The sequence below is a fragment of the Raphanus sativus genome, chromosome 8 (genome assembly GCF_000801105.2).
Source record: "Raphanus sativus cultivar WK10039 chromosome 8, ASM80110v3, whole genome shotgun sequence".
Taxonomy (NCBI): Eukaryota; Viridiplantae; Streptophyta; class Magnoliopsida; order Brassicales; family Brassicaceae; genus Raphanus; species Raphanus sativus.
The window spans coordinates 13,508,363-13,533,382 of NC_079518.1; the positions used below are offsets into that span (position 1 = coordinate 13,508,363).

Consider the following 25,020-nt stretch of genomic DNA (forward strand, 5'->3'; position numbering starts at 1 on the left):
CATATTTATTTGAATTCAATCGTTAATGCACTTTTGACAAGATTTTGACTGGACTTGAGCATATTCAAGACTATACTCCTTTTGTTTTAAGAAGATACATGTTTCAGGAAAAAATATTTATTTCAAAAGATGTATTTTCTATATTTTCAATGTATTTTTTATTAATTAATAATGAAAAATTATGTATTTCAAAAATATTAATTGTATTTCTTGAAATTTTACTGGTTTAAAAATGTAGAAAATATAAATCTACAAAAAATTATACATTAAAACTAAATTTTAATGTATTTTCTTAATAAACGTGAAAATCCTATACATGGATTTACAACAGTATTTTTTTTTTTTGCTGCTAAGACTTCTGCTGCTAATTGAGTTCCCCACTATTTTTCTTTTTGGCTTTTAAAAGCTTAATCCAACAAGCTATCTCATCACATATGTCAGCATGTGTGGCGTCACCATCACTATCTACACTTAAAAAATACTGTTGTTTGAATGAAGAGAAAAGAGACTCCTAAAAGAAGAGAAATATGGGTGGTATTTATTTCCAGCTTTTACATTAAACAAACATCTGATGTGTTTGATCTTCTTAAGCAAAAGCATTCATCTATGAAAAGAAAATGAACAAGCTATAGCTTAATCGCTCTCTACCAAACAAGATGTAAACTAACCTCATGTTGATACTTCTATTATATAAATGGTGTCTCACATTCTCATTGCTCATATATATGCGTCTGGACCATACATTAATCGGCATCAGTCACTAGATGCCCCCCATGAGTCTTGTTGCTACCTCCTTTAAGAACATCGAGGCCACCTTCAAAAAACAAAAAAAAAACAAAAAAGACATTCTTTCAAACTACTTCCATGGTTTACTATAATGAACACCTTCTTATAGTAACACAGAAAAGACATGATCATTTTATCTTGTAGATATCTTGTAGAGAGGATTGAATAGAATCAAGTATAAAGACCCTAACTTTGGGATGAAAGTTACCCCAAGACACGTCGCTCTTGGTAGATCTTGGATAACTGAGAAACCACAACCACCACCTTCTTCTCCATCTCCGCAACCGAGAAAATGCCGTCTCTGAAGTACGCTCCCAGCCCTGAAAGAGACTCTTCTAGACATCAACCCATAAGAAGAGCAATATCTCTCGATTAGATGTGTAACTTCTCCCGTCACGAGTAATCTGGAGTCCTGATTGCGCTTCGACGTGAAATTAAGGCAAACAAAGCTCTCGAGCCCGACGTAACCGGTGGCATTATCCCAAACCGCGATTGGATAACGCCCGGATGAAAACTGGTATATATAGGGATTAGGGTTGCGTTGCAACACACATAACCTACGGAAGACTAAATAAATTCGATAACCATATTGTCCTTACCTTACAGTAATGGAGAGGTGTCCCTGGTTCTAATAGTCCAGAGATATCTTGATTCAAGTTAATGGTTTCTTTCTTCAAATCTTTTGCTTTTAATAGAATTATATATAGATGAGTTTTCTATTAATCTGTTTCTGTTATTGGATAAAGTTATATGGAGCTCGAGGGGATAGTGAACTTTTCAGCACCAGTGACTCTAAATCAAAGGATGTTACATCTAATAACAACTATGTGACGCTGTGAATGAAAACGATGATATCAAGTGAGAAGCAGCAATTCTCAACCAAAATGAAAGTGTCAATTCTTAACCATGTTTGAGTACTACTAGTAGTACTGGAAACTGTTCCTGAAAATTCACTGTTTTGTCTTATAATACGTAGCTTACTTAAGCACTACGAATGGAGCTAGTTATCTGATTCCATCTGCAAGAAAGAGAGCTCAAGTGTTGTCTGCAATTTAGGAGACTTCAGGGATGGGTCTTGCGAATCTTGCAGAGAGAAAGCCGTTACTCAAATAGCAATGAAGTTACGCAACTTTGGGGTAAGCTCAAATATTTACTTGCATTAGTACTTCATATAATCAAAATCCGCATCATATGTGGTTCTCTCGCAGTAAGTAAAAAGAAACCTTTTGCTTCAAATTGAAGTCTTACTTTTTTTTTTCTTTTGCAGGCAAGTGATCATATGATCATTTGGTGTGCTGAAGTCGACAAGACACTGACACTTAAGTTTAGAGAAATACAGTGAGAGACATAGTGGGGATGATTACAAAAATTTCCACGATGAAACTTGTATTTGATTTGAGGCGACTGTTCTAATAACAGTGGGTCTGAGAATAGTCTGATGGGCCTGCAGTCGAGGCCCACACGAGCTCAGTTCAGACTAAAGCCCTGTTTCAAGCTAAGGAAGAAGACAAAGCTCAACGGCTAGTGAAGTCACGCAAGTGTGTGCCCCGTACAACGGTTGCGCCAGCTCTAAAGAATAGGTTTAGCTGTCTAGGTTCACAGGCTGTCATGTGCTGACGTTTGACTGAAAGGATAAGATTGTAAAAGTGCTATATATGCATCTCAATGATTGTAATGAACGTTAAGGAAATAAAGATTGAAAGTTTAGAAAGCTTCTTCTTCTCTCTGTTTTACAGTGATTGTCTTTATGGTATCAGAGCCAGGTTCCAACTTATCAGCTGTCTGTCTTACTGCGAATCCCATGTTCCACAAGAGAATGAAGCATTTTGAGATTGACTTTCACTATGTTCGTGAGAGAGTTGCTATGAAGAAGCTTAAGGTTAAGCACATTCCAGCCTATCTTCAGCTAGCCGATGTTTTCACCAAGTCGTTGGGTCAAGAACCATACTTCAGGTTGCGCGGCAAACTCAGTGTCTCTCTGCCTCCGACACAGAGTTTGAGGGGGTGTAATAACAGTGGATCTGAGAATCAGTCTGATGGGCCTGCAGTCGAGGCCCACACGAGCTCAGTTCAGACTAAAGCCCTGTTTCAAGCTAAGGAAGAAGACAAAGCTCAACGGCTAGTGAAGTCACGCAAGTGTGTGCCCCGTACGACGGTTGCGCCAGCTTTAAAGAATAGGTTTAGCTGTCTAGGTTCACAGGCTGTCATGTGCTGACGTTTGACTGAAAGAATAAGGTTGTAAGAGTGCTATATATGCATCTCAATGATTGTAATGAACGTTAAGAAAATAAAGATTGAAAGTTTAGAAAGCTTCTTCTTCTCTCTGTTTTACAGTGATTGTCTTTATGTTCTCGCTGTTCTTGATTCTACGTTCGTTGTGGAAAATTTTGCATTGATGATTTTGATTCGCGTGTAATGAAAAAGAATATTTACTAAAATGGGAGTGTGGTTTGCTACTAGATGAAAGTTTCTTTCTAAAGTAGTTTTACAATTTTAATCCTTTCAAACAAAGACATCTATTGTACAAAAGTGTTTTTTTGTCTTGAATAAGTTTAACTTTCATTAAAAAAAAGAATATTTTTTTTGGTAAAAAAAAAGAATATTTACTAAAATGTCTACGGAGAAACTTGTATTTTATTTCTTCAGTTTATATGAAACTGGTGTTTATGAGGCGATTGTGCTATTCTTGAGTCTACCTTTGGACCTTATCTTCCTGTAGAATATTCGTAAAATTCTCACTAGTTTTGGATTGGTCGGATGCATGTTCTGATTGCGTTTCACTCCTCTATACGAACAATTATTTGGGTTTTATTCATCACTTATACTTCTTGTTTTGTTTGAAGAGTATTTGTCCCTAACACTTGTGCCATGCTGGGTTTAATTACCTTTAATAGCTTTAATAAACACATCAAATTTTCCAACTTTGTATGCGTAGTTGAAGAACTTAGGACATAAGAAAGAGAAAAATAAGAAGAAAAGAAGAATCTGAAACCACTAAAACAAATACACAGAGCGCATAGTGGCTCTCCTTCCACTGCTTTTTTTTTTGCTTTTTATTAGTCTCTACACTATGGTAAATAGTTAAAACCTCATATATTTTGACTAAGTACTTCAAGCTTCATATTGTAAAATGAATTTGTCTAGTTCTCTTTAGTGTCTAGTTAGTAGTAAAAGTTTGAGAAGTGTGTGATTATTTACTAACATATGTTCAAGAAAATGTTTTTTTTTGAGAAAGATGTTCAAGAAAATGTTACTAGGTGTTGTTTGATCTTCTATATTTTCTATCTTATGGGTGCTCGCACTCGGTGTAATCAAATTCTATGTTCTTGGTAGATGGCTTGAAAATGGTGCTAATGTGGAAATTTTAGCCAACCTACGTTTTTTAGTTTTGTGTGAGGATTAGAAATTCGATACGCATTTGACTGTAGAGAAAATGCTTAAAATTTAAGAACATTATTAGCGGTGCGTATTTTACTAAATATCTTATTAGTATAAAAATGAAAAGTGAAAAGGAAAAAAAAAAAGAAAATAATTGAGAAAAAGGAGAAGAATAAGTGTTGGTCTAATTTGAGAAAATTTTAGAAAATCTTAGAACTGAAATTATTAATATTTGGTTAGTGGTCTAAATTTATTTTTATTTAAAATTTAAATGTACAATTAATTACATTATAATAACTATATAGATTATATATTTTGGTCAACTTTTCGAATAAGAATGTTGTAAGATGCAACCTATTATTAAAGTATTATACACAAAACGAAAATGAAATTGGGGGTTGAAACTTGAAAGCACGACTGAGGCATGACCTTTTTGTCTTTCACCTTTTGTTGGTTCTCTTACACATGTTTTGTTTTAATATTCGTAACTAATCTTTGAGTCCTATAAAAGATCATCATTCTCATTATTATTTCTTGCATTACAGTAATCAACACGATTCTGTTATTTTTTCTTTTCCTTTCTAAAATCTGATTTGTAAATAATCTTCAACTAGGTAATAATCCACGCCGTACTCAGAATAAAATAACTAATTATATTATTTATTTTAAGTTGTAATAAGAAAATGTTGTATAACTTTTCAAAGAGCATTCAAATATCTGTTCGGATTTAGTTGATATATTCGGATTTCAGATTTTTATTTTTAGAGTTAAAATTTTAAATATGATTCGGATATTTATAATTTTTGATTTAAATGTGGTTTAGATTTGGTTCGAAGCATTGCATGTTTAGTTCATGTTTGAGTTTAAGTACTTTTTTAATTATGTATTTTCTAAAAAAATTAAAATATACTTAATCCTCAAAATCCAAAAATAATAATATAAAATATAAAAATTTAAATAATATGAGACTAAATACTTAAATTTACATAAAAATAGTTTAATTTAAATATTTAAATGGAGAAAATATTATATTTTCAGTATTTTAAACATATTTTATTATTTTAGGTATTTTCATATAAATTAATATCTAATAGATATAAAATTTAAAAGAACTAATATATTTAAGTATATAATTATGTTTTAGATATTTTCGGTATCCAAAATATTTTAGTTTGGATTAGAGTCGGATCTGGTTATGTGTATATTAAACTTTAGATCCATTTGAGTAATTTATATGTTTTAATTTGTGTTTAGTATTACTTCCAAATCAAGTTTGGTTCGGCTCTTCGGATCCAAATATTTTATGCAGACTTATTTTTCTATTAATATAAAGAAAAATAAATAAATGTAAAACTAATATGTTGGACTTATTTTACATAAATAATTATTGGACCACACTTTAAAAATACCAATAACTAGTTGTGCGTGGTGTCAATTGTGTTGGGTAAGGTGTATTCTATAACCAATAACATGTACTTTTATTAAAATATTTGGTAAATATAATAAAAACACAATATAATCGAGTGAAATGAGTTAGATTTGCCTCGGAAATAATGTGATCTCTTCGCTCGATACATGAATTATGTTTTTCAATCGATTTCGCAAATTTTCTATTTTAAAGCTTTTCTGATTTTTGATTTTTTCTACAATATGATTATGTTTCTAATTTTTGGTTTGATATGAAAATTCTGTAAAGAAAAACAATATTTTGCTAAACTAAGATCTAAATTTGTATGGTGTTTTTCACCTAATTTTTTTTAATTCATAATTAATCATAATTAATCATAATTTTTTGTTTCTTTTGTTTGCATAAACCTCAACTATGGCCAAGTTCGGCAAAATACGAAAATTTCAATTTTTAAAAACATTTCATTCTAACATTTTAGTTGATGTGAATCTTAGTGATTTTGTAGTTTATTTTTTTTAACAATGATATTATTTAGTAATTGTGTAGAGAGAACTTGAATTCACTAATACGAAAACTAAAAAAAATCAATTAAAAAAATTAGTTTGTGAACACATTAAATTATCTGTGATAGAATTAAAAATTTAGTGTGTGAATACATTAATTTCTAAATGAATGTGAGACTGACACATAAATATTTTTGTGTCCATATGTGTGAATATATTTTGCAAAATGCTTCTCCTTTAATATATAAGAGATTTCTGTAACTTCATCATTTTTTTTAATGAAAACTAATTTTATCCAACCTATTAAAACAGAAATTCCGACCCAGTTATTATTCTCATCCAATCCGTTCGGCAACTTCGTCATTCTTATTCAATGAGTAATTTTAAATCAATTATTAATATTTTGTAATCCATCAAGATTTGAGAATTTAAGATAGTTTAAATTGATAAATTCTAAAAAATTTGCAGTATGTATTGAATTTTGAATTCATTCATTTGTTTCATAAGCATCCATAGGAAATAATTTAAAATCAATTCAAAACACAAAGAATTTTAAAATGTTTGAAAATTGAATAACACTAGATTTTAAAAAACTAAATTTAAATCACATTGAACAACATTGAATTTAAAAACAGAATTTAAAATCACCATTTGAATAAAAATAGATTATGTTTAGATTTAAATTCTATTAAAGTACATGATTGAATAACACCATCTTATTATTATTTTGGGCTGATTTGTGATTATTTTATTGGTATACAAGTAAATATGAAATTAGGGGAAAAACAAAAAAAAAAAGAAATCTGAGATTCAATACATGCCATATCATAAAAAGTTAACGAAAACACGTATGACATAGAGTGTTCTTCCCGCATTAGGACATCTTCATCTCACTTCATATTTTACTTCATATATAGAGTAAATTGAATGGAAAATGGAGTAGTAAACAGAAAATAAAACATTACTCGAATAATAGTTTTATTTTTTATTCATTACTTTATTTTTAACTCCATTTACTCTATAAATGAAGTAGACTATGGGTGGAAATAGAGATGCTCTTAGTTCCCTAATCACATTCACAAGCACCAAAGCAAAGCAAAATAGAAAGTGGGACCCATGTTTGAATTTCTTTATCTAGATCAAATGGTGGAGAGAGGAGTTGTGTCCATGATGGACGGTGACTTTACATGCCATTTCTTTCTTCTTCTTTCGCTTTGTTTTTTTTTACGAGGGAAATATATTTATCAATGAGTTTGGTCTTCTGTTGTTGTTTGGAAAATATTTGTTTCTACGTATGTGCCACCATACACATGAATAAGAATAGGACTACGCAATACGGAAACTTTTTTTTTTGCCCGAACTTTTTTAAAAGGAAAGCAATACGAAAACTTATCTCTTCATTCTTTAACAAAATGAAAATTATTAAGTTTACTCTTTATTTTTTAGTTTTTAAATTTTTATTTTATTTATTACCTTGTTATTTTGATATAACTTACACTCAGAACCCACGAAGTCCGTATGTAAAATCAGATGATACACATGTAATCAAACTCTAAGTAGAAGTTTTAAATATTTAATGAAAAAGTAAAAAAGAAACTAGTTTTTCATATTAAATTACATTTTTACGAAATTGAGTATATATGGTATATTCCATGTAATTTCACATATTCGAGCAAAAACACATTTGCATCGATTTCAAAAAAAAAAAAATTCGCAGACACATATACAGCTGCTGTACTTTTTTGAAAGGAGAAAAAAAAGAGAGCTAAATATTTATATTTACAAATACAAATTAATAATCGAAATAAAATGTATTTATCTTGTACTTCATAATAAGTAGTTAAGTACTTTAGGAACCGAATCAATAATTTTAAGAGAAAAATCCTCATTTTATCTTTATCATGGTCAGTAAAATATAATTGTCCTTATTATACTTATTGTATACGTTGGAAATATCAAACAAAAAACAAACAAGAAAGAAAAGTCTAAAAGTCAACAATAAGAAGGAACCATTAAACAGAAGCAATAATTTTTTTTTTTTAGAAGCAATAATAATTGCTCAAACTTCCTTTGGTCATTTTTAGGCATGGCCGTTCGGGTACCCATTCGGGTTCGGTTCGGGTTTTTTGGATTTCTGTTCTATTTTGTAACACCTTCTAGGTCCCATTCTAGTAAATCTACAAGTTCGGTTCGGGTTCGGATATAACACATCGGTTTCGGTTCGGTTCGGTTAATACCCGAAGTAACCATATATCATTCGGATTCGGGTTATATCAGATCGGTTCGGATATACCCTAAAAGTAAAATCTAAAATTCAATAGAAAAACATAAACATATATACTTATTTATATATAATGGAGTATTTAAGATATTTTTTTTAAAAATTAGATACTTATTGTTAGATATCATGTTGAAATAAACATGAAATTGAATATTTGAAGTACATATTCATGTTTTAAATATTTATATTATATATTAATTCGGACATTCGGATCGGTTTGTTCGGATATTTTTCGGGTTTTTCGGGTTTTCGGGTTTTTCGGATTATCCATTCGGGTTCGGTTAATAACACTTCGGGTTCGGATATGTTTTGTAACACCCTACAAGATCCATTCTGATATTTTTTAGAATTCGGATTCGGTTCGGATCGGGTTTTTCGATTCGGGTTCGGTTCGGATTTCGGGTTACGGGTTTTATGCCCAGCCCTAGTCATTTTAATGACCATTAGAGTTATAGACACAAAATGCTACAACAATATTACATTCTGATATACTCCATCTTTTTGCTTACAAGTTAAAAGCTTGTATCAATATTTAAATTACGGAACCCTTAATTTTGGAATCTGAAAATTCACTTTATTGTAAAAGAAAAAACAAAATAAGATGAAAGAGGCCATTTCAATTTATGTTGACATAAAAAAAACATTTAACAAACACTTTCTCGCTCTAAAACCCTCATAGTTCCTCTCTCTTTCCCTATTTCACATCCATTTATTAGATTCCTCCTCTCAATAGCCTCTCCTTCTCTTTTCTATTGGATTGTATTAGACTGATAGCTCAAGGAACCAACAAAAGAAAAGAGAAAGAAAAAGAAAATAAAATAATTTATCTCTTGGAAAACTTCTCTTCTTTTGGTTTGAGTTCTAATTATCAGGAAACTGTCTTCCTAGTTTTTTTTTTCAGATTTGAATTTCCTCAAAAGAACTTTCTGGGTCTTTTTTCTTGGCTTCAATTTCTTCTTCTGCAAAAAAAAGAAAAGAAAAACCTTTACTGGATTTTTTTCATTGGCTAGAGAGAAGCCTCTTAGTAGTTTATACCCCTGTTTTTGTATATACCATTTATAGCTGAATATTAAACAAAATCTGTAAACTTTAAATTTCCTTCCAAGAAAAGTCTCATTGTTAAGTCTATAAAAATTGGAACTTTTCTCTGAAATCATTTTTTTTAGAGAAAAGCAAAAACAAAGAAAGAGACAATGGGAAAGCAAGGACCTTGCTATCACTGTGGAGTTACAAGTGAGTAGTTCTTGTATTGTATCTCCAATTTTGATTTGGAATTAGAAAATTTGTATCAATAATTCAATATATACACTTTTTCTTTTGTTTGCTGGTTGGTTGAGATTGCCTTTTTTCTGGGGAAATAATTTGATTACAGGTTGGTTTAAAATATGCTTTTGTTAACAATTATTGAAAAGATACAGCAAAGACCTCAAGAACATTAATGATCATTTGGGAATTAAAATAAGTTTTGCTTTTGTTTAATGATCAAACACTTGGTTTCTGTTTGTGAATCCTTACTTGTGTTGTTTGTTCTCAGTTTGTGATGGATTTGGAGTTTTATTTGATTATGCTAACTCTTAATCTCAAATATGCAAATTTGTGACATTTTGTTCTTTTATTGGAAACAGGCACACCTCTGTGGAGAAATGGGCCACCAGAGAAGCCAGTTTTGTGCAATGCGTGTGGATCGCGTTGGAGAACAAAGGGAACACTTGTGAACTACGCTCCACTTCACGCACGTGCTGATGGTGAAGAGAACCAAGATCTTCAGAGGTATCAAAGAATAAAGAGCATCTCTTTAAGTAACAACAAGAACACAGAAACCAAAATGCTCAAGAGGAAAGCAATTCAAGAAAGCAGACAGGTCTTAGAATTCAATTATGGTTTGAAGAAGGCTAAAATAGAGGAGGATGCTAGTAACAGATCGAGCTCTGGTTCGGCTATATCAAACACCGAGAGCTGTGCACAGTATGGGAGTGAGTTAACAGGTTCAGGTCCATCACAATCCAACGCTTGGGACACGACTGTTCCTTGCAAGAGGAGGACGTGTGTTGGACGTCCAAAGTCATCATCTTCTGTTGAGAAGCTCACAAAGGACCTTTACAATATTCTACAAGAGCAGCAATCGTCAGTTTCATCAGATGAAGATCTTCTTTTTGAGTCCATGTTCACTGCTGAGATTGGACATGGGAGTGTTCTAATGAGGGATCCACACTCGTTTGCTCGGGAAGAGGAGTCTGAAGAAGCCAGCTCACTCTCTTCTTCGGTTGAGAACAAGTCATCCATCAGTGATGCATACTCACATTCGGTTGGAGCAGTGGGAGGTGGTTCAGAGTTTGTTGAACAAGCAATAAAGCTAGAGCAGCTCAAGAGGACCAAGTCTCAAACTGGAAGAGTGCATGTCCTTGGAAGCCATAGTTCACCACTCTGTAGTATAGACTTGAAGGTAACTTTAAAATGACTCTTCAACTGTTGACTTTGTGACAATGACAATTATAATTCATTACAGGATGTTTTCAACTTTGAGGAGTTCATAGAACAATTCACAGAGGAAGAACAGAAGAAACTGATGAAACTACTTCCTCAGATTGACTCTGTTAACATTCCTGATAGGTTTGAACTGCATTCCTTTTGAAGAAATAATGAAACTAGACCTAAGAAAGTTTCTAATCATTTAACTTTTACATTTGCAGCCTCAGAATAATGTTTGAAAGTGCTCAGTTCAAAGAGAACTTCTCTTTGTTTCAGAAACTTATTGCAGATGGTGTCTTTGAGATGCCTTCTTCCTCTGGGGCAAAACTGGAAGACATAAGGGCTTTCAAGAAGCTTGCTTTGTCTGATTTTAACAAATCTCGTTTGGTGGAAAGCTATAACATCCTAAAGGTCCGGCTTATTCTTATTGTCACACTCACATTGTACTTAACCTTTGGCCATAAGTTCATGGATGTTTTGATGCAGGAGCGTGAAAAAGGGTCTGGAGATTCTGTTACTACAGCTTCAAGAAGCTTAAACCCAAATGTACCTAAAAATATTGTAACCATTAAGAGACGATGTGCAAACCAAACTCAAGTCAAGTCAGGTCAGTTGTTAAGGATGTTTGATTGTGCCATCGATCTTTGTGTTTTTGTTGATGTTCTTGTTTTGGTACCAGAGTCAAGGGGGCTTATGAGGAGTCCCAAAAGTGTGACGAAGATGAAAGCAATCCATGAAAGCAAGGTTCTGACAGAAAACAACGGCTCATGTTTCAGCCCAAGAAGTTTGGCTTCTGTGTTTGGTCAAGAGAGTGGTGGTACTACAGTGTTTGGCAATGAGAATGACTGCAGTTCTGATCAAGATCTTCTTCTTATGGACTTGCCATCAAATGGGTCGTTTCCTCAAGCAGAGCTGCTTCACCAACTATGAGGGTACATAGCTTCAAACTTCATGGTGCTCCTCAGTGTTAACGGAAGGATCAGAGAGACTCTTATGCATTTGGTTGAGATTGATAAAAGGGACTCTTTAGGCTTTCTGAGAAAAGGACCAAAGTGAAGTTTCTGCTTTAGAAACTGGAATATGCAGACATGAAAAGAACTTTTTATTTGAGTCTTGGGCTTCTCTTTGGTGGTTTAGTTTCTAAGGTGGATCATATATACACATATATCATATGGTGGGTCTTATTATGAATACATATATACATAATGCCTCCTCTCTTTCAATGAACCCTTTTTTGTGAGCTTCATCAGCTTCTGCTTTTTTTTTGTATAGGTTGAGATTATAAGGTGGGTCTTATCTATACAATACATATATATACATAATGTCTCCTCTTACAGTGAACCTTTTTTATTAAACTTTGAAGTTTCTATTTTTTTTTTTTTTGTGGCTTCTTTTCTTGAAATTTTAGTTTCTGTTTTTTGTACAGGTTGAGATGATACTGTAATATCATGTAACGTTTCCCAAATTCAGATAGTGGAGTAAAGGAGTGTATTATACTATACATACAAATAAGAGTTGTCCAAATTCCTTTAAGAAAGTGATACTTGATCATTTCATATATATGTCTAATGTCAAACAACCATGCGTACAGACTCAAGATGTGGGTAACCATGATGTCAATTGCCAAAGATAGAGAGACATTTTCACATCTTTTTTATGAAGGAATGAATTAATAAATAACCAAAAATTATGAATATACAATTCACACGGTTTAGCTGGAAAAATTATTGATTCATGAGACAAAATTAGGATAATATAAATAACACGAAGTTGCTTTCCACCTCCATAACATCAAAAAATCAAGATTCATCATGACTAAGTCCAAATAGAATAAAACAAGAACAAGTCCTAAAAGGGTCGTATATCATTTCATTATCAAACAAGGACCAGGTCTACATTCAGCCAAACGGAATCTCGACTAATCTTGATTTTACTTTCTCAGAAGAATGTGCATGCCATGACTTACAAGCTTAAACAAAAGAAAAACAGGAAAGAACAATTCTTACAAGAACAGAGAACACAAGGGAAGATTACTACCTTGGTTGGTAGGTCAAACACAGCACAGTGGGGTGGTGTTCACTTGAAAGTGGAGAGACGGGGAAGCTTGTCCCTCAGGTAGTAAAGCCTTGCTCTTCTCACTTTTCTGTGACTCACCACTTTTATCTCTTTGATGTTGGGAGAGTATCTGTCCAATCAAAACATATTAAACACCATTCTTAAATCCCACATTCGATATATTATTACACAAAGCTCCTCAACATTCAGTATGTTATAATATACATAATGAAACATGAGAAGACATGTTTTAGGCTGCCATAACTTAGAAGGTAGCTATTGATTTACCTATGCACAGATTCTAATCACTTTAAGGAGAGCTTAACTCAGTATATATATATACATAAGGTCGGATTCATTGAAAAGGCATTGAGTTGAAAACGTAAAAGCTCAGCGACTTACAAGGGAAACACGATTTCAACACCGATACCAGCAATAATCCTGCGAATACGAATGGTAGTGTGTATGCCTGCGTTCTGTCTAGACATCACAATGCCTTTGTAGATAGACAACCTACGTCTGTTCTCAGGAACTTCCTGTAAATTGTAAAAAAAAACACCATATCATGACAAAGATCAAAACTTTATTTGATTCCAAAGCATCAAATAAAGAGGCTTCCAAGAATCAATCAAGAACTAGTACTGACCAGTTTGATCTCAACGATATCTCCAGTCCTGATTTCAGGAACAGGTCTCACTTTCTCTGATACCTCAATTGCTTTCTGGTTCAGTATCTACACACACACAAGAAAACACAACACTTAATGAATGGCATTGGAATCACACTACTAATCAAGAAAAGCAAGTCCCTTTAAAGCTTAACTTACCCCCATAACATCTCCGAGCTTGACTCTCGGCTTTCTTGGAGCTTTGGCTTCATCAGCTTCTACTACATTATCCTCCGTAGCAGTGTTAGCATCAACAGCTTCAGGGTTATCTTCTGCTCTAACTAGAACCTCTCGTCTCGCCTTAGTATCGAGCGAGAAGCTAGATTTCGAGACGGAGTGACTGAGAGAAAGCCTTGAGATCGATAGAATGGGATTCATCGAAGGTGCGCATGATAGAAACGGCGAAAACCCTAGTTTCTTCGATGGCTGGGACCGTATCATATGCAATGCCTGGAATCATAAAGGAGTAATCAACACCTGGTATATACACAATTGGTGTATGTGTGAGAGATAGAGAAGAAAACCTGAGGAGGAAGAAGATGAGAGCTCGTCGCCATGGTTATCACTCTCTCTCAGTTGCTCGGAGGAGTTGGAGATGATTTTGGAGGAGGGAAGGTAGTGAGCAACCTTATCTTCTAATTTACTCACGCGTGTGATATTCACACGTGTGGATTGCTAAAGTTAATGGGCTTTCATATAGTTTCTTATGGGTCTTTACATTTTTTAAAACACTTATGGGCCTTTAGTATTATAAATACTTTTTTTTGAGATATAAAATGATTATCAAATAATTGACTACTGGGGGTATTGGTTTATGAATGTGTGTACTTAGAAATACAAACTAAATCCAGTACTAAATATGCGTTATTAATTTATGATTTATAAGCGTCAATTCCATTCAGTTACATGAATTTACTGATATATTAGATTTTACTATGGATCTCAGTAGATTTAAAAAATATTTTTTCTTTAAAAATACAATCAAATCTAAAACTTCTAAAGTTGTAAATACTAACTAATTTTTATGTTACAGTTAGACATCAATAAATTTTAACTGGATTTTCTAATCTTATATAAAATCCTAAATAATAGTAACACCTCTATTTATTGAAAGGCTCGAGGGGCTGCTGCTGCTTTATTCTATGAATCGGCTGCTGAGTGCTGACCCAGCAATTTAATTATACGACGCTTACATGAACCTGTAATTCTGGCCCCCACCATTGCATGACGTCGGTCACGCGCCGTCGCTTCATGCGAACCAAAGTGGTCAACGTGGCGTGACAACTGTATTCTGTCTTTTGGCTCTACCTTAACCAGGAGGACACGTGTCATATCTTTAACGCATTACGTCGTCTTCCTCTCTCTCCCACCCCCGCCAACTTCTCTCTCCCTCTAGTCTCTCTCTCCTCTAATCCTCTCTAATCTCTTTCTCTCTCAATTAAATTAAAACTCGTGATTCTGATTTCTCAAACATTTAGATTTGGGTTTTTTGATTTTGATCCTTAAAGGTTGGATTCTTTTATCTCGATTTTTAATTGAGAAGAGAAAAAAAAATGGCGATGGGTACGAAGAGGAAGACACCACCAGGGATTCTACTTCTGAGGAGAGTCAGAGGAAGAAACTGGAGCCCGAAGACGTTCCGTTACGCAATCCTATTCATCACTTTCATCGCCTACGCTTGTTACCACGCTTCTCGCAAACCCAGCAGCATAGTGAAGAGCGTTTTACACCCGGAGCCGAGCACCAAGCCACCACGACATCAAGAACAACACATCAACATGTACCCTTGGCCTTTGGGAGACGTGTTCGTGAAGGAAGAAGATCAACGTAACTCTGGTAAAGAAGGGTGGGAGCCGTTTAACGGGAAAGGTGGCACGTCGAGGCTGGGAGAGATCGACGTGGCGTTTCTGGCTTGTTACTCGGTAGGAATGTACGTCGCTGGGCATCTGGGGGACAGTTTGGATCTGAGGTTGTTCCTGACTTGGGGGATGATCGGGAGCGGGTTCTTTGTCGGGCTGTTTGGGATGGGTTACTTCTGGGACATTCACGCGTTTTGGTTCTTTCTCGTGATGCAAATGGCGGCTGGGTTGTTTCAGGCGACGGGGTGGCCGTCCGTTGTGGCTGTTGTCGGGAACTGGTTCGGGAAGAGGAAGAGAGGGCTTATCATGGGGATTTGGAACGCTCATACTTCGGTCGGGAACATTTGTGGTTCGTTGATAGCTGCTGGTGTTCTTCAGTACGGTTGGGGTTGGTCGTTTATAGCTCCTGGTTTGGTTATGTCTTTGGGAGGTGTTGTTGTTTACTTGTTCTTGGCTGCTTATCCTGAGGATGTTGGGTTTCCTGATATTAATTCTAATTCTGGTAAGTTCATTAAGAGGCACCGAGGCATTGATGAAGAAGAAGAGGAAGAACAAGCAGATGTGGAAGGCCAAGGGGAGAGTTCAGAGTCAGGGTCAGGACAAGGGTACGAGAATAAAAGAAGTGTTGGTCTTTTGCAAGCTTGTATGATTCCTGGTGTGATACCGTTTGCGATGTGTCTCTTTTTCTCGAAGCTGGTTGCGTACACGTTCTTGTACTGGTTACCGTTTTATCTGAGCCAAACAAGTAAGTTTTGATAATCAATTTTATAGAGCTTGGTGTTTTTTTTTCTGAAAAAAGGTTAAATCCGAATTTATGAAAACCACAAGAACTAACTTCCGGGTGGAGGTACAGCCCACTGATAGACCCTAGAGAGCTTGTTGTGGATAATGTTTTTACTTGGTTTTATTTGTGCAGCTATTGGTGGAGAGTATATGTCTGTGAAGACAGCAGGAAACCTCTCGACGCTTTTCGACGTTGGAGGCATTGTGGGAGGGATTCTCGCTGGTTACATTTCAGACAAGTTCAAAGCCAGAGCTACGACTGCAGCGACGTTCATGTACGCTGCGATACCTGCAATGCTCGTGTACCATTCCTACGGAGGTGTCTCCCAGACAGTCAACGTCGTTCTCATGATGGTTGCTGGTTTGTTTGTCAACGGACCTTACGCACTCATCACAACCGCGGTATCTGCTGATCTAGGAACGCACAAGTCTTTACAAGGAGATTCGAGGGCGCTTGCGACTGTGACTGCGATTATTGATGGTACTGGGTCTGCTGGTGCGGCTTTGGGACCTCTTCTGACAGGGTTTCTTTCGACGTTGGGTTGGGAAGCTGTGTTCTATATGTTGGTCGTTGGGGCTCTTTGTGCTGGGTTGCTTTTGACCCGTCTGGTTATTGCTGAGATTAGAGAGAAACTTGGATATGTTGACGAAGGTAAGTAAATGCATCAAATCTTTTACTGTGTTGTGCAGAAACGTTGATCTGACTTTATATCTTCTGCTTGTTTTTGCAGTTCCTGCGTCTGAACCACTCCTAAACGACAGATGATGATGGAGAAGAGAGAAGCTACTGGTGAGTATGAGCTATTGTTTGGGAAAAGAGTTTTGTTCTGTTATGTAATAAGTAAAGGTTTGCAGAGGAACTTTTGTATTATGTGTTTTGTCTGAATATTATTTTTTTAAGAAAGAATTGGTTTGCATATTTATTTGAGAAAATGGCTTAGATAGTATCAATCAAGTTTTTGTTCCTAAACTAGTACTCAAAGTCCAAAATCACAAAAATAAGTTTTATTAAAGGGTGTCATCTACCCTTATGCATTCTCCTTTGATTGAGTAATTAAAAAAAAGAATTGAGATTCGAAATCTCTGTCGTCGTCTCCTTCTCTGCATCGCCGGTCCGTCGTCTCTTTTTCGTCGTATGTCGTCTCCTCTTCGTTGTCGTCGTCTTTTTTTCTCGTCATCCATCATTGTCTTTTCTTTTTCTTTGTCGTCCGTCGTTTTTCTTTCATCGTCGTTTTTGTATCGATGTTCATCGTCTATTACCTCTTGTTCATTGATAGTACTTGCTGGTGTTTCGAATTTGATTTATCTGATTCCGTTTGTTGATTTGATGTTTATTCTACTTCGTGGTGTTTAGATCTGTTGACGAGAAACTACAACACCGATCAGAAATTCAGCATTTTCATCTATAGTGTCCTCTGGCGTATCCCATTGATATTGCATCCATACTATTCTCAGATTCTCGATTTCGATGCCAGTTGGATCTATTGATTATCAATAAGTGATGTATCATTTTATAGCTGTGATATCGTTCTGTGTCGTTTGCATTTAGCTGCATTGAAAGGCATATGATGCCGTTTTTTCAACTAAATTATTCAGGATGCCTATTCTAATCACGTATTAAGCTTTCCAGATTGCCTTGACTATTGCAGGTTAATACTGATTCAGCTAGTTCCATGTTCTAAAAATTGGGCGCCTAGGCGTGGTTCTTCCGCCCCGATTTATGCCAAATCGGTTTAAAAATCGTATGTCCGATTTTTTATTCCTCCTAGACCGCCTAAATGACCGCATAGCCGCCTAGACGACCGCCTAATTTATTTTTTAATTTTTTAATAATATTTTAATGTTTTTATTTGATCTAAAATTTGATAAATATCATTTATATTCATGATTTTGATGAAAATTGCACTATATTAAGTTTATATATTCTATTTGTGTGTGTTTATACAGTCCTAAACATGAAAATGTATTAATGTTATACATAATTAAAGATTAACAATCCTCGATTTTTTCTCTAGGCGCTAGGTCCAACCCCACCGCCTGACTAGCGCCTCGCGCGTTCCCGAACATTGGCTGTAACAATCAAGCTTCTGATACATTTGCTTCGCATGTTCCTTTGAATACCAATCCAATGCTTCGTTCCACTGTGCAGAGAGGAAAACAGGTACATCGTTTCTATTTTGTTTTTGATTTGTGTTGTGTTTGTATGATTTCTTTAGACTGTTTAAGATAGGCTTTCTAATCAAATACTTATTTGTTGTTCTATTTTGATTGAAGTTGTTTTGTAACACTATGGAAGTTCTCTGCATCTGTGGACAATAGATTTCAAAAAAATCTGTCAAGTGGGAGTCTCAAATTGATTTGAACAGGAATGCTTCTTTCATTTCTATAGGAGAAGATCTTCACTATGAAAATTTGATGAAGACTGTCTCAGAAGATTTTTGTGTTAAAGAGGGAGAAAGCGGTTTGACTTATGGTATTTCTTTGGACATGAAAAATGTTGCTGAAAGTTTTCCCCCAATCTCTATAGTTAATTCTCGTCGGCTCAACAATTTCCCCCAATCAACTTATTGTTTAGAAATGTCTAGTAGCAATACAAGTTTGTCCACAAATATGTTACTAAGTATTGTTCACCACATGATTTACATAACTATATTGGCTGGAGGAGCACTTTCATCTCTCTGCTTATATGATACATCTTTATGATACATCTTTTGATAAAGCTAGTGATCTAGACCGTGACAATAACACATTCACATTTTTATCTGATGTATTTGTTCAATTTAATTTGTTTATGTAAGATATATGTAATTATTGGTTGATTCAATTGCCGTAATGACAATATATTTCTTCTTTTTTTGTGGAGGCGAATATTCTTGTAAGTAAAAATGATGATGAGGAAAAAAAAATGAATGATTTGCTCATGGTAAAAGCTTAAAGCTTTAAACGAGTTGCAATAGTATCTATAAATCAATAATTTCATCCTTAAAACAAATATATTTCTGTAATGTACAAATAACGTTCATACAAACTAAAAAGTACCATACGGACAAAGAAAAAAGCAAAATAGCTGCTGAAACCGAAATATTGAAACAAACCATTAACTAATTATTATTATTCACATATAAGATCTACATAATTACAATACTCGGAAGATCACTCTTATTACCATGTTTATATGCCACAACAAGAGCTAAAATGAGAAATTTGAACTATCTAATGTGCATACCCGTTTATGAGATATCTATTTCCATTTGGCTTGAGTTTGCTCCATTGATTGTTGGAGGATATTCCTTGTTCAGATTCATTAATTCAAGTGGTGGAGACTAGGTCATCTCCTATCAAGGATCTCGTCATGATCACAACGATCTAATTTTCTTAGTCCCAGTTCTGGAGATTTCCTACGGTACACATGCATATGGTCTTCTATTTTTTCTAAAACATTTTTATAAAATTTATGTTCATAACTTTTTAATAATATATAGATTGTGGTTTTATTCTGTAATACTTAAAAGGTATAACTAGCTCTTAGGAGAAAAAATATGTGAACACATGGCCCATAATTTATTTAAGACGGGTTTGATCATAATTCACAAGATAGATCAAACATATAAAAAAGTTACTGAAAACTCAATGTCAGTTCTATTTTGGGTTTGGAATAATTTTCATATTGTTGTATCAAAATAATTAACGTCTTCAATTATTTCAAAGAGTAAAAATAATTTTAATCGTGTAGAATAACAAAAGTGACTGAAGCGGAAAAACACTTTTCTATTGAAAAACATGAAATAAAATTATCTTAATATCAATGTATTGTTATTATCCAACTAAATTCGATATGAGCTTCATCACTAATATTTTTTGATAGTGTATTTATCGTATCGATTTAGATTATTTTTCTTTTTTTAAACGCTGATTTATTATGACATTGCAACTATGAAAAATATTTATATAAACAATTCGACAACCGACGATCCTATCTAACTTATGATTTAGATTGTTTTTCAAAAGTTTGTTTTGGCTAATTGGCTTCCTTGATCATATAAAACTTTTATGTTAGGGTCTATGATAGACAATAATGAATAGAAGAATCTTTAGACTAGAAAGAAAGAAAAAAAATGAAACTTTCTCTCTTCCACGCATCTTTCTGGTTGGTTGAATAAAAAGATGTATTTTAAAATGACCAAAACGATCTATGTGGGCCTTTCTTATATATCTTAACCACGTCGTCGTTGGCGTCGACACAAAGCCCAACGTTTACGTCTCTCTCTCTGAGTCGCGCTCCTCCTCACCGACGAAGATCGCGGCCGTATTCTCTATTCACAACTAGCGGTAGTTTCCGAGATCAACCATGAATCCTGAATAGTAAGAAGTTTCCTTTTCCTTCTCTCCTATCCTTCAGATCGATCGAATTATATTTATATAACATCTTCTCTGGTTTAGTTTCTATTTTGGATCAATTTCATTGATGACCGCTTTGTTATTCTCTCTGATCGATTTCTGGATTTGGTGGATCGTATTTTCATTACATGTTTATTTGAGATCTCTTGAATTCACAGATCATTGGAGATTTTTAGATGTGAGCGATTTGAATTATGGAGCTTGAGATTGCGTTTTTTTTTTTTGATATCTGTATTACTGACTCCGCTCGTGTCCTGTGATAATATATTAATGAGCTTCTTCTCAAATGTTCCACATCGAACTGGTTTTCTTCTTTTTTTTTTTTCTTTTGTTGTGTGTCTTACCTTTCTTCCTAACTCTTGCAGTGACTATCTGTTCAAGCTTTTGCTCATTGGTGATTCTGGTGTTGGCAAGTCATGCTTGCTTCTTAGGTTTGCTGTAAGTTATCCCGCATCACCTCTTTCTCTATATTTCCCACAACTTTTCTGAGGATTAGAAATCATAAGATACTGGACAGTTGACACCATTACATGTTTCGCGTAAGTCATTGCAAGTATCCAGATCACCTAGTTAGTTTTATTAAAACTCTAGCCCAGTTTATTTGCCTCTATGGTATTGAATACAGTAAATAGGCTTTATCTATTCACTCCCATTGTTTCTCTTCTTTTTTTTAAGTTAGTGTGTGTATTGTGCAGGATGATTCCTACCTGGATAGCTACATCAGCACCATTGGTGTTGACTTTGTAAGCCTACTCTTTCACTTAATATCTCTTTCTTATGGGATAAAATCATCATCAAAAGTTGTAATATGATTATTTTGCAGAAAATCCGCACAGTTGAACAAGATGGAAAGACCATCAAACTCCAGATTGTAAGTTCCGTGTCACCTTTACAGTTTCTTTTCGCGTAAATCTTATTATTGTTATCACCAATTTGTGCAGTGGGATACGGCAGGTCAAGAACGTTTCAGAACCATCACTAGCAGTTACTACAGAGGAGCTCACGGCATCATTGTATATGCCTCATTATCAAACTTAACATTATGTCTCCCATGCTATCATTGGATTCTGAACCGTTATGTTTTTTTCTTCAGGTGACTTATGATGTAACAGACCAAGAAAGTTTCAACAATGTCAAGCAATGGCTAAATGAAATCGACCGCTACGCCAGTGAGAATGTGAACAAGCTGCTGGTTGGCAACAAAAACGATCTCACTTCACAGAAAGTTGTCTCCACTGAAACTGCCAAGGTAATAATAATATGCTTCACAGTTTAAGGTTCTTTATTTGAGAATTTACTGGAACGTCTTTGTTCTGCCAAAACACCAGGCTTTCGCTGATGAACTTGGGATCCCATTCCTGGAAACAAGTGCCAAGAATGCTACCAATGTAGAAGAAGCTTTCATGGCCATGACTGCTGCAATCAAGACAAGGTAAACTCACACAGTTCATTATCATCCATCGACTAATCGTGTCATAGTTACTCTAAAAGAGTAGACTTAATCCTATTTGTTCTTTCTCTTGCAGAATGGCGAGTCAACCTGCAGGAGGGGCCAAGCCAGCAACGGTCCAGATCCGAGGACAACCAGTAAACCAACAATCAGGCTGCTGCTCTTCTTAATTCGCTCTGTGAAAAACTTATTAACCATATGTTATCTCCTTCGTATGCATATGTAAGACATCTGAACATCGGTCTTCTTTCATCTGGTCTTCTTTGGTTTTTCAGTTTATGTCCAAAATTTTATAAATTCTTTGTAATCTACTTGCAATAATAAACTTCTCAGTAAAAGTTTTCATTCATATCAAAGCTAAGCTGTGATTTTTTATAAAATTATAAAGCTAAGTGGAAAACGAAAATTTTGTTTTCTGCCTCATTAAAAAGCGCTCCCAAACTTGGGTTCGTAGAGAACAAAAAGCTTTCAGTGTATAACAATAGAATCAGAAGCACAAAATCCAAACCGGGCGAGAGAGATTACAAAAAAAAAAAAAAAAACTAAAAGAGTCCGGACACAGGCTGAAGGGACCAACAAACCGGAGAGAGCCTTACTTTCCTAGAGTAGGGAACTGTGCGGCGTCTTCAATCTTTGGTGCAGGAGCCACAAATTTGGGTGCAGCAGCCTTCTGGTCTCCTCCTCCGTTGTCTCTTCTTGGTCCCCGACCACCTCTGTCGGCTCCTCTGGGTCCACGACCACCTCTGTCAGCTCCTTCTCTTGGTCCACGACCTCCTCTGTCAGCTCCCTCTCTTGGTCCACGGCTTGTCCTTCCACCACGGTAACCACCTCTGTAACTCTCGCCATTGGCAGGTTTCAGAAACTCGTTTATGCTCAACGACTACAAAAAAAAACACAGACATCCCACAGGAAGGCATAAGGAAGAGAAAACAATATGAACAAAAATGCTTTGGACCAAACATTATTACACTAATTATACCTTCTTGGTCTTCTCTTCTTTCTCAACTGGGCGCTTGTCCTTCTCTGTTCCCTGATAACAACACCAAGGTTCAATAAGCATGTACGCTCTAATAAAATAGAAGGTTACAGTGAGTAGATAGATAACTCACCAGTTTGATGAAGACCTCATCGGTGTTGCTCTTTTTGCTAGAGAGCTGTTGCATGGCCTCAAACGCTTTTGTGTCAACCTTCCTCTCCTCAACCTTGGTGGCCTGCAGAGCTTTCCTCTTCTCCTCCAAAACTTTCTCATACTCCTCCAGAGTCATCTCCTACCACCAGTAAAATTACAATTAGATAACATGACGAGAATTGAAAAATGAGTATAAAAAGATGTAATGCACCTTGTCCTCAGGCTCTTTCTCTTCTGCTTGAGCTTCAACATGTGTCTCTTTGTTTGCATCAGTTGCTTCACCTTCAACAGCTACATCCTTCTCCACCACTGCTGTGGATTCTTCAGTCACCCTAGTGATTGCCACAAACAAATGTTTATTTTCAAGACACAAATCAAACCGAAACCAAATGTCTACACAATACAAAAAACTTACGGAGGGATCTCATCCTCAGTGGTTCCCCAGTTGCCACGGCCAGCTCCATCACGTTTAAACTCGTTTCTACTCACACCAACAAGTTAACAATTACAAACCAAACACGAGATCAAACTGTTACAAGAGAGTTTATCATCAGTTTCAAGAAGCATGCTTACCCGTGACCTGTTCCACTCTGGCGGTCAAAGTTCCTACGTGGGCGTTCAAAGTCACCAGACTCTCCATTGTTGTATCCTCCACGTCGACCACCACCACCACCACCACGACCACCACGGTATCCACCAACAGACCCACCACGTCTCCCTCCATCTCCTTCTTCTGAGCGTCTGTAGCCTCCACCGTATCCGTTTTCATTAGCAGGAGCATCACCGTTCCTGTTGAATCCACCACTCTTACCACGGCCACCACCACGGCCTCCACCACCGCGACCTCCACCAGGACCGTTCTTGCCTTCCCTCACTACCCAAATCAAAATAAAATATCACATTAAATCAAACGAAATACAACGACCAAACGAGGTCAAGCTCAAGGGTAACTACTACATCAAGTGAACTGATTCCGACAAGATTTTAATGTCTTTCAGACATAAGAACCAAACAAGTTTGACTTTCTAAACTCAATCAAGTACAAAGAGGGAAACCTCACCGGCTTGAGAAGGAGGAAGAGGCTTAGTAGGCAACTTAGCAGGCTGAGCTGGAGCAGCTTTCTCTACCTTCAATGGCTTAGCCGCAGCGAGCTGGCTTGGATCCTCTGTGTCATCGTCCAACAGATCGAAAGGGTTCAAAGTCGCCATTACTCACTCCGGTCCCGAGATTATTTTTTTGAGGATGAAGAAAACAATTAGTGCCTATACGAATTCATGAAGAAGAAGAAAAGAATCAGAATCGAAGATATGATTCGGACAGCGTTGTTTCGACGCCCAACAAAAGTGTGTGTGTGAGAGAGAGAGAGAAGTACTAACCAAACCCTAGCTGATCTTCAGTGATGTCTGAAGACTTTTGCTCTAAAACCTAATCTTTTAAAAGCCCCTTCAAACTAACACTCCCTTGTGTGTATGGAACTTCATTGGGCCAGGCCCGTTAGCATTACCGCTTCATATTTGTGGGTCGGATCTTCAGTTTCATATTTGAATAGTTGAGTATTTTTAGAAGGAAACAAAAATTATTCCAATTCTCCTAATAAATATCATTTACTTTTCATACATTAAAATTGTTTTTAACACATAACCTCTCTTGTTGGGAAAAAAAAACACATGACCTCTCCAAGTAACTAAGCACACTTGGTCTTTAAGATTCTTAATCTCACCATCTCATAAGCACATGTTTGATGGGTCTATACTTAGGACCATGTCTGAATCAAGGACTACGTTTGCTATTGGTTCTGATTTGTTTAGATCACTAAATTAACTTACATTTAAAAAACTGAGATTATATTCTAAA

General features: G+C 35.5%; 5 protein-coding genes and 1 long non-coding RNA gene across 6 annotated transcripts; 4 read left to right on the forward strand and 2 right to left on the reverse strand.

Moving 5' to 3' along the window:
• Window positions 1–8,999: 8,999 nt before the first annotated feature.
• LOC108818849 (GATA transcription factor 26) lies at window positions 9,000–12,196 on the forward strand. Its single transcript, XM_018591796.2, has 6 exons — window positions 9,000–9,589; window positions 9,982–10,799; window positions 10,863–10,966; window positions 11,047–11,236; window positions 11,312–11,432; window positions 11,505–12,196. The coding sequence occupies exons 1-6, from the start codon at window positions 9,550–9,552 to the stop codon at window positions 11,753–11,755; spliced, it is 1,524 nt and encodes a 507-aa protein (XP_018447298.1). The 5' UTR covers window positions 9,000–9,549; the 3' UTR covers window positions 11,756–12,196.
• Window positions 12,197–12,669: 473 nt separating this feature from the next.
• Window positions 12,670–14,186, reverse strand: LOC108820675 (50S ribosomal protein L19-1, chloroplastic). Its single transcript, XM_018593676.2, has 5 exons — window positions 14,072–14,186; window positions 13,707–13,997; window positions 13,527–13,613; window positions 13,283–13,416; window positions 12,670–13,010 (listed from the first exon to the last, which is right to left on the reverse strand). Exons 1-5 carry the CDS (start codon window positions 14,102–14,104, stop codon window positions 12,902–12,904), a joined length of 654 nt encoding a protein of 217 aa, XP_018449178.1. The 5' UTR covers window positions 14,105–14,186; the 3' UTR covers window positions 12,670–12,901.
• Window positions 14,187–14,692: 506 nt separating this feature from the next.
• LOC108823058 (putative glycerol-3-phosphate transporter 4) lies at window positions 14,693–17,112 on the forward strand. Its single transcript, XM_018596286.2, has 3 exons — window positions 14,693–16,151; window positions 16,323–16,841; window positions 16,921–17,112. Exons 1-3 carry the CDS (start codon window positions 15,101–15,103, stop codon window positions 16,953–16,955), a joined length of 1,605 nt encoding a protein of 534 aa, XP_018451788.2. The 5' UTR covers window positions 14,693–15,100; the 3' UTR covers window positions 16,956–17,112.
• A 731-nt stretch (window positions 17,113–17,843) lies between these two features.
• LOC130498353 (uncharacterized) lies at window positions 17,844–18,351 on the forward strand. The gene is made up of 2 exons (XR_008937246.1): window positions 17,844–17,931; window positions 18,205–18,351. It is a non-coding gene; the product is annotated as an uncharacterized LOC130498353 (long non-coding RNA).
• A 2,041-nt stretch (window positions 18,352–20,392) lies between these two features.
• Window positions 20,393–22,393, forward strand: LOC108822587 (ras-related protein RABD2b). Its single transcript, XM_018595703.2, has 8 exons — window positions 20,393–20,551; window positions 20,953–21,025; window positions 21,283–21,330; window positions 21,411–21,458; window positions 21,529–21,600; window positions 21,681–21,836; window positions 21,916–22,019; window positions 22,114–22,393. The coding sequence occupies exons 1-8, from the start codon at window positions 20,538–20,540 to the stop codon at window positions 22,205–22,207; spliced, it is 609 nt and encodes a 202-aa protein (XP_018451205.1). The 5' UTR covers window positions 20,393–20,537; the 3' UTR covers window positions 22,208–22,393.
• A 39-nt stretch (window positions 22,394–22,432) lies between these two features.
• LOC108822586 (RGG repeats nuclear RNA binding protein B) lies at window positions 22,433–24,600 on the reverse strand. The gene is made up of 8 exons (XM_018595702.2): window positions 24,543–24,600; window positions 24,227–24,428; window positions 23,740–24,040; window positions 23,582–23,647; window positions 23,378–23,498; window positions 23,147–23,305; window positions 23,017–23,067; window positions 22,433–22,917 (listed from the first exon to the last, which is right to left on the reverse strand). Exons 2-8 carry the CDS (start codon window positions 24,372–24,374, stop codon window positions 22,630–22,632), a joined length of 1,134 nt encoding a protein of 377 aa, XP_018451204.1. The 5' UTR covers window positions 24,375–24,428; window positions 24,543–24,600; the 3' UTR covers window positions 22,433–22,629.
• Between the last annotated feature and the right edge of the window lie 420 nt (window positions 24,601–25,020).

What these genes read in the sequence shown, in the direction of transcription:
- LOC108820675 (XM_018593676.2), bottom strand. Translation starts at nt 14,104, where the DNA reads ATGGCGACGAGCTCTCATCTTCTTCCTCCTCAG. An exon ending in AGCTCGGAGATGTTATGGGG is followed by an intron (nt 13,614 to 13,706) that starts GTAAGTTAAGCT and finishes GTGTGTGTGTAG; the next exon opens with ATACTGAACCAGAAAGCAAT. An exon ending in GTTGAAATCGTGTTTCCCTT is followed by an intron (nt 13,011 to 13,282) that starts GTAAGTCGCTGA and finishes TTGATTGGACAG; the next exon opens with ATACTCTCCCAACATCAAAG.
- LOC108822587 (XM_018595703.2), top strand. An exon ending in GCACCATTGGTGTTGACTTT is followed by an intron (nt 21,331 to 21,410) that starts GTAAGCCTACTC and finishes ATTATTTTGCAG; the next exon opens with AAAATCCGCACAGTTGAACA. An exon ending in AGACCATCAAACTCCAGATT is followed by an intron (nt 21,459 to 21,528) that starts GTAAGTTCCGTG and finishes CAATTTGTGCAG; the next exon opens with TGGGATACGGCAGGTCAAGA.
- LOC108818849 (XM_018591796.2), top strand. Translation starts at nt 9,550, where the DNA reads ATGGGAAAGCAAGGACCTTGCTATCACTGTGGAGTTACAA. An exon ending in TCTGTTAACATTCCTGATAG is followed by an intron (nt 10,967 to 11,046) that starts GTTTGAACTGCA and finishes TTACATTTGCAG; the next exon opens with CCTCAGAATAATGTTTGAAA. An exon ending in AAAGCTATAACATCCTAAAG is followed by an intron (nt 11,237 to 11,311) that starts GTCCGGCTTATT and finishes GTTTTGATGCAG; the next exon opens with GAGCGTGAAAAAGGGTCTGG.
- LOC108822586 (XM_018595702.2), bottom strand. Translation starts at nt 24,374, where the DNA reads ATGGCGACTTTGAACCCTTTCGATCTGTTGGACGATGACACAGAGGAT. An exon ending in CAGAGTGGAACAGGTCACGG is followed by an intron (nt 23,648 to 23,739) that starts GTAAGCATGCTT and finishes TGGTGTGAGTAG; the next exon opens with AAACGAGTTTAAACGTGATG. An exon ending in ATGAGGTCTTCATCAAACTG is followed by an intron (nt 23,068 to 23,146) that starts GTGAGTTATCTA and finishes TGTTGTTATCAG; the next exon opens with GGAACAGAGAAGGACAAGCG.
- LOC108823058 (XM_018596286.2), top strand. Translation starts at nt 15,101, where the DNA reads ATGGCGATGGGTACGAAGAGGAAGACACCACCAGGGATTCTACTTCTG. An exon ending in GTTTTATCTGAGCCAAACAA is followed by an intron (nt 16,152 to 16,322) that starts GTAAGTTTTGAT and finishes TTATTTGTGCAG; the next exon opens with CTATTGGTGGAGAGTATATG. An exon ending in ACTTGGATATGTTGACGAAG is followed by an intron (nt 16,842 to 16,920) that starts GTAAGTAAATGC and finishes TTGTTTTTGCAG; the next exon opens with TTCCTGCGTCTGAACCACTC.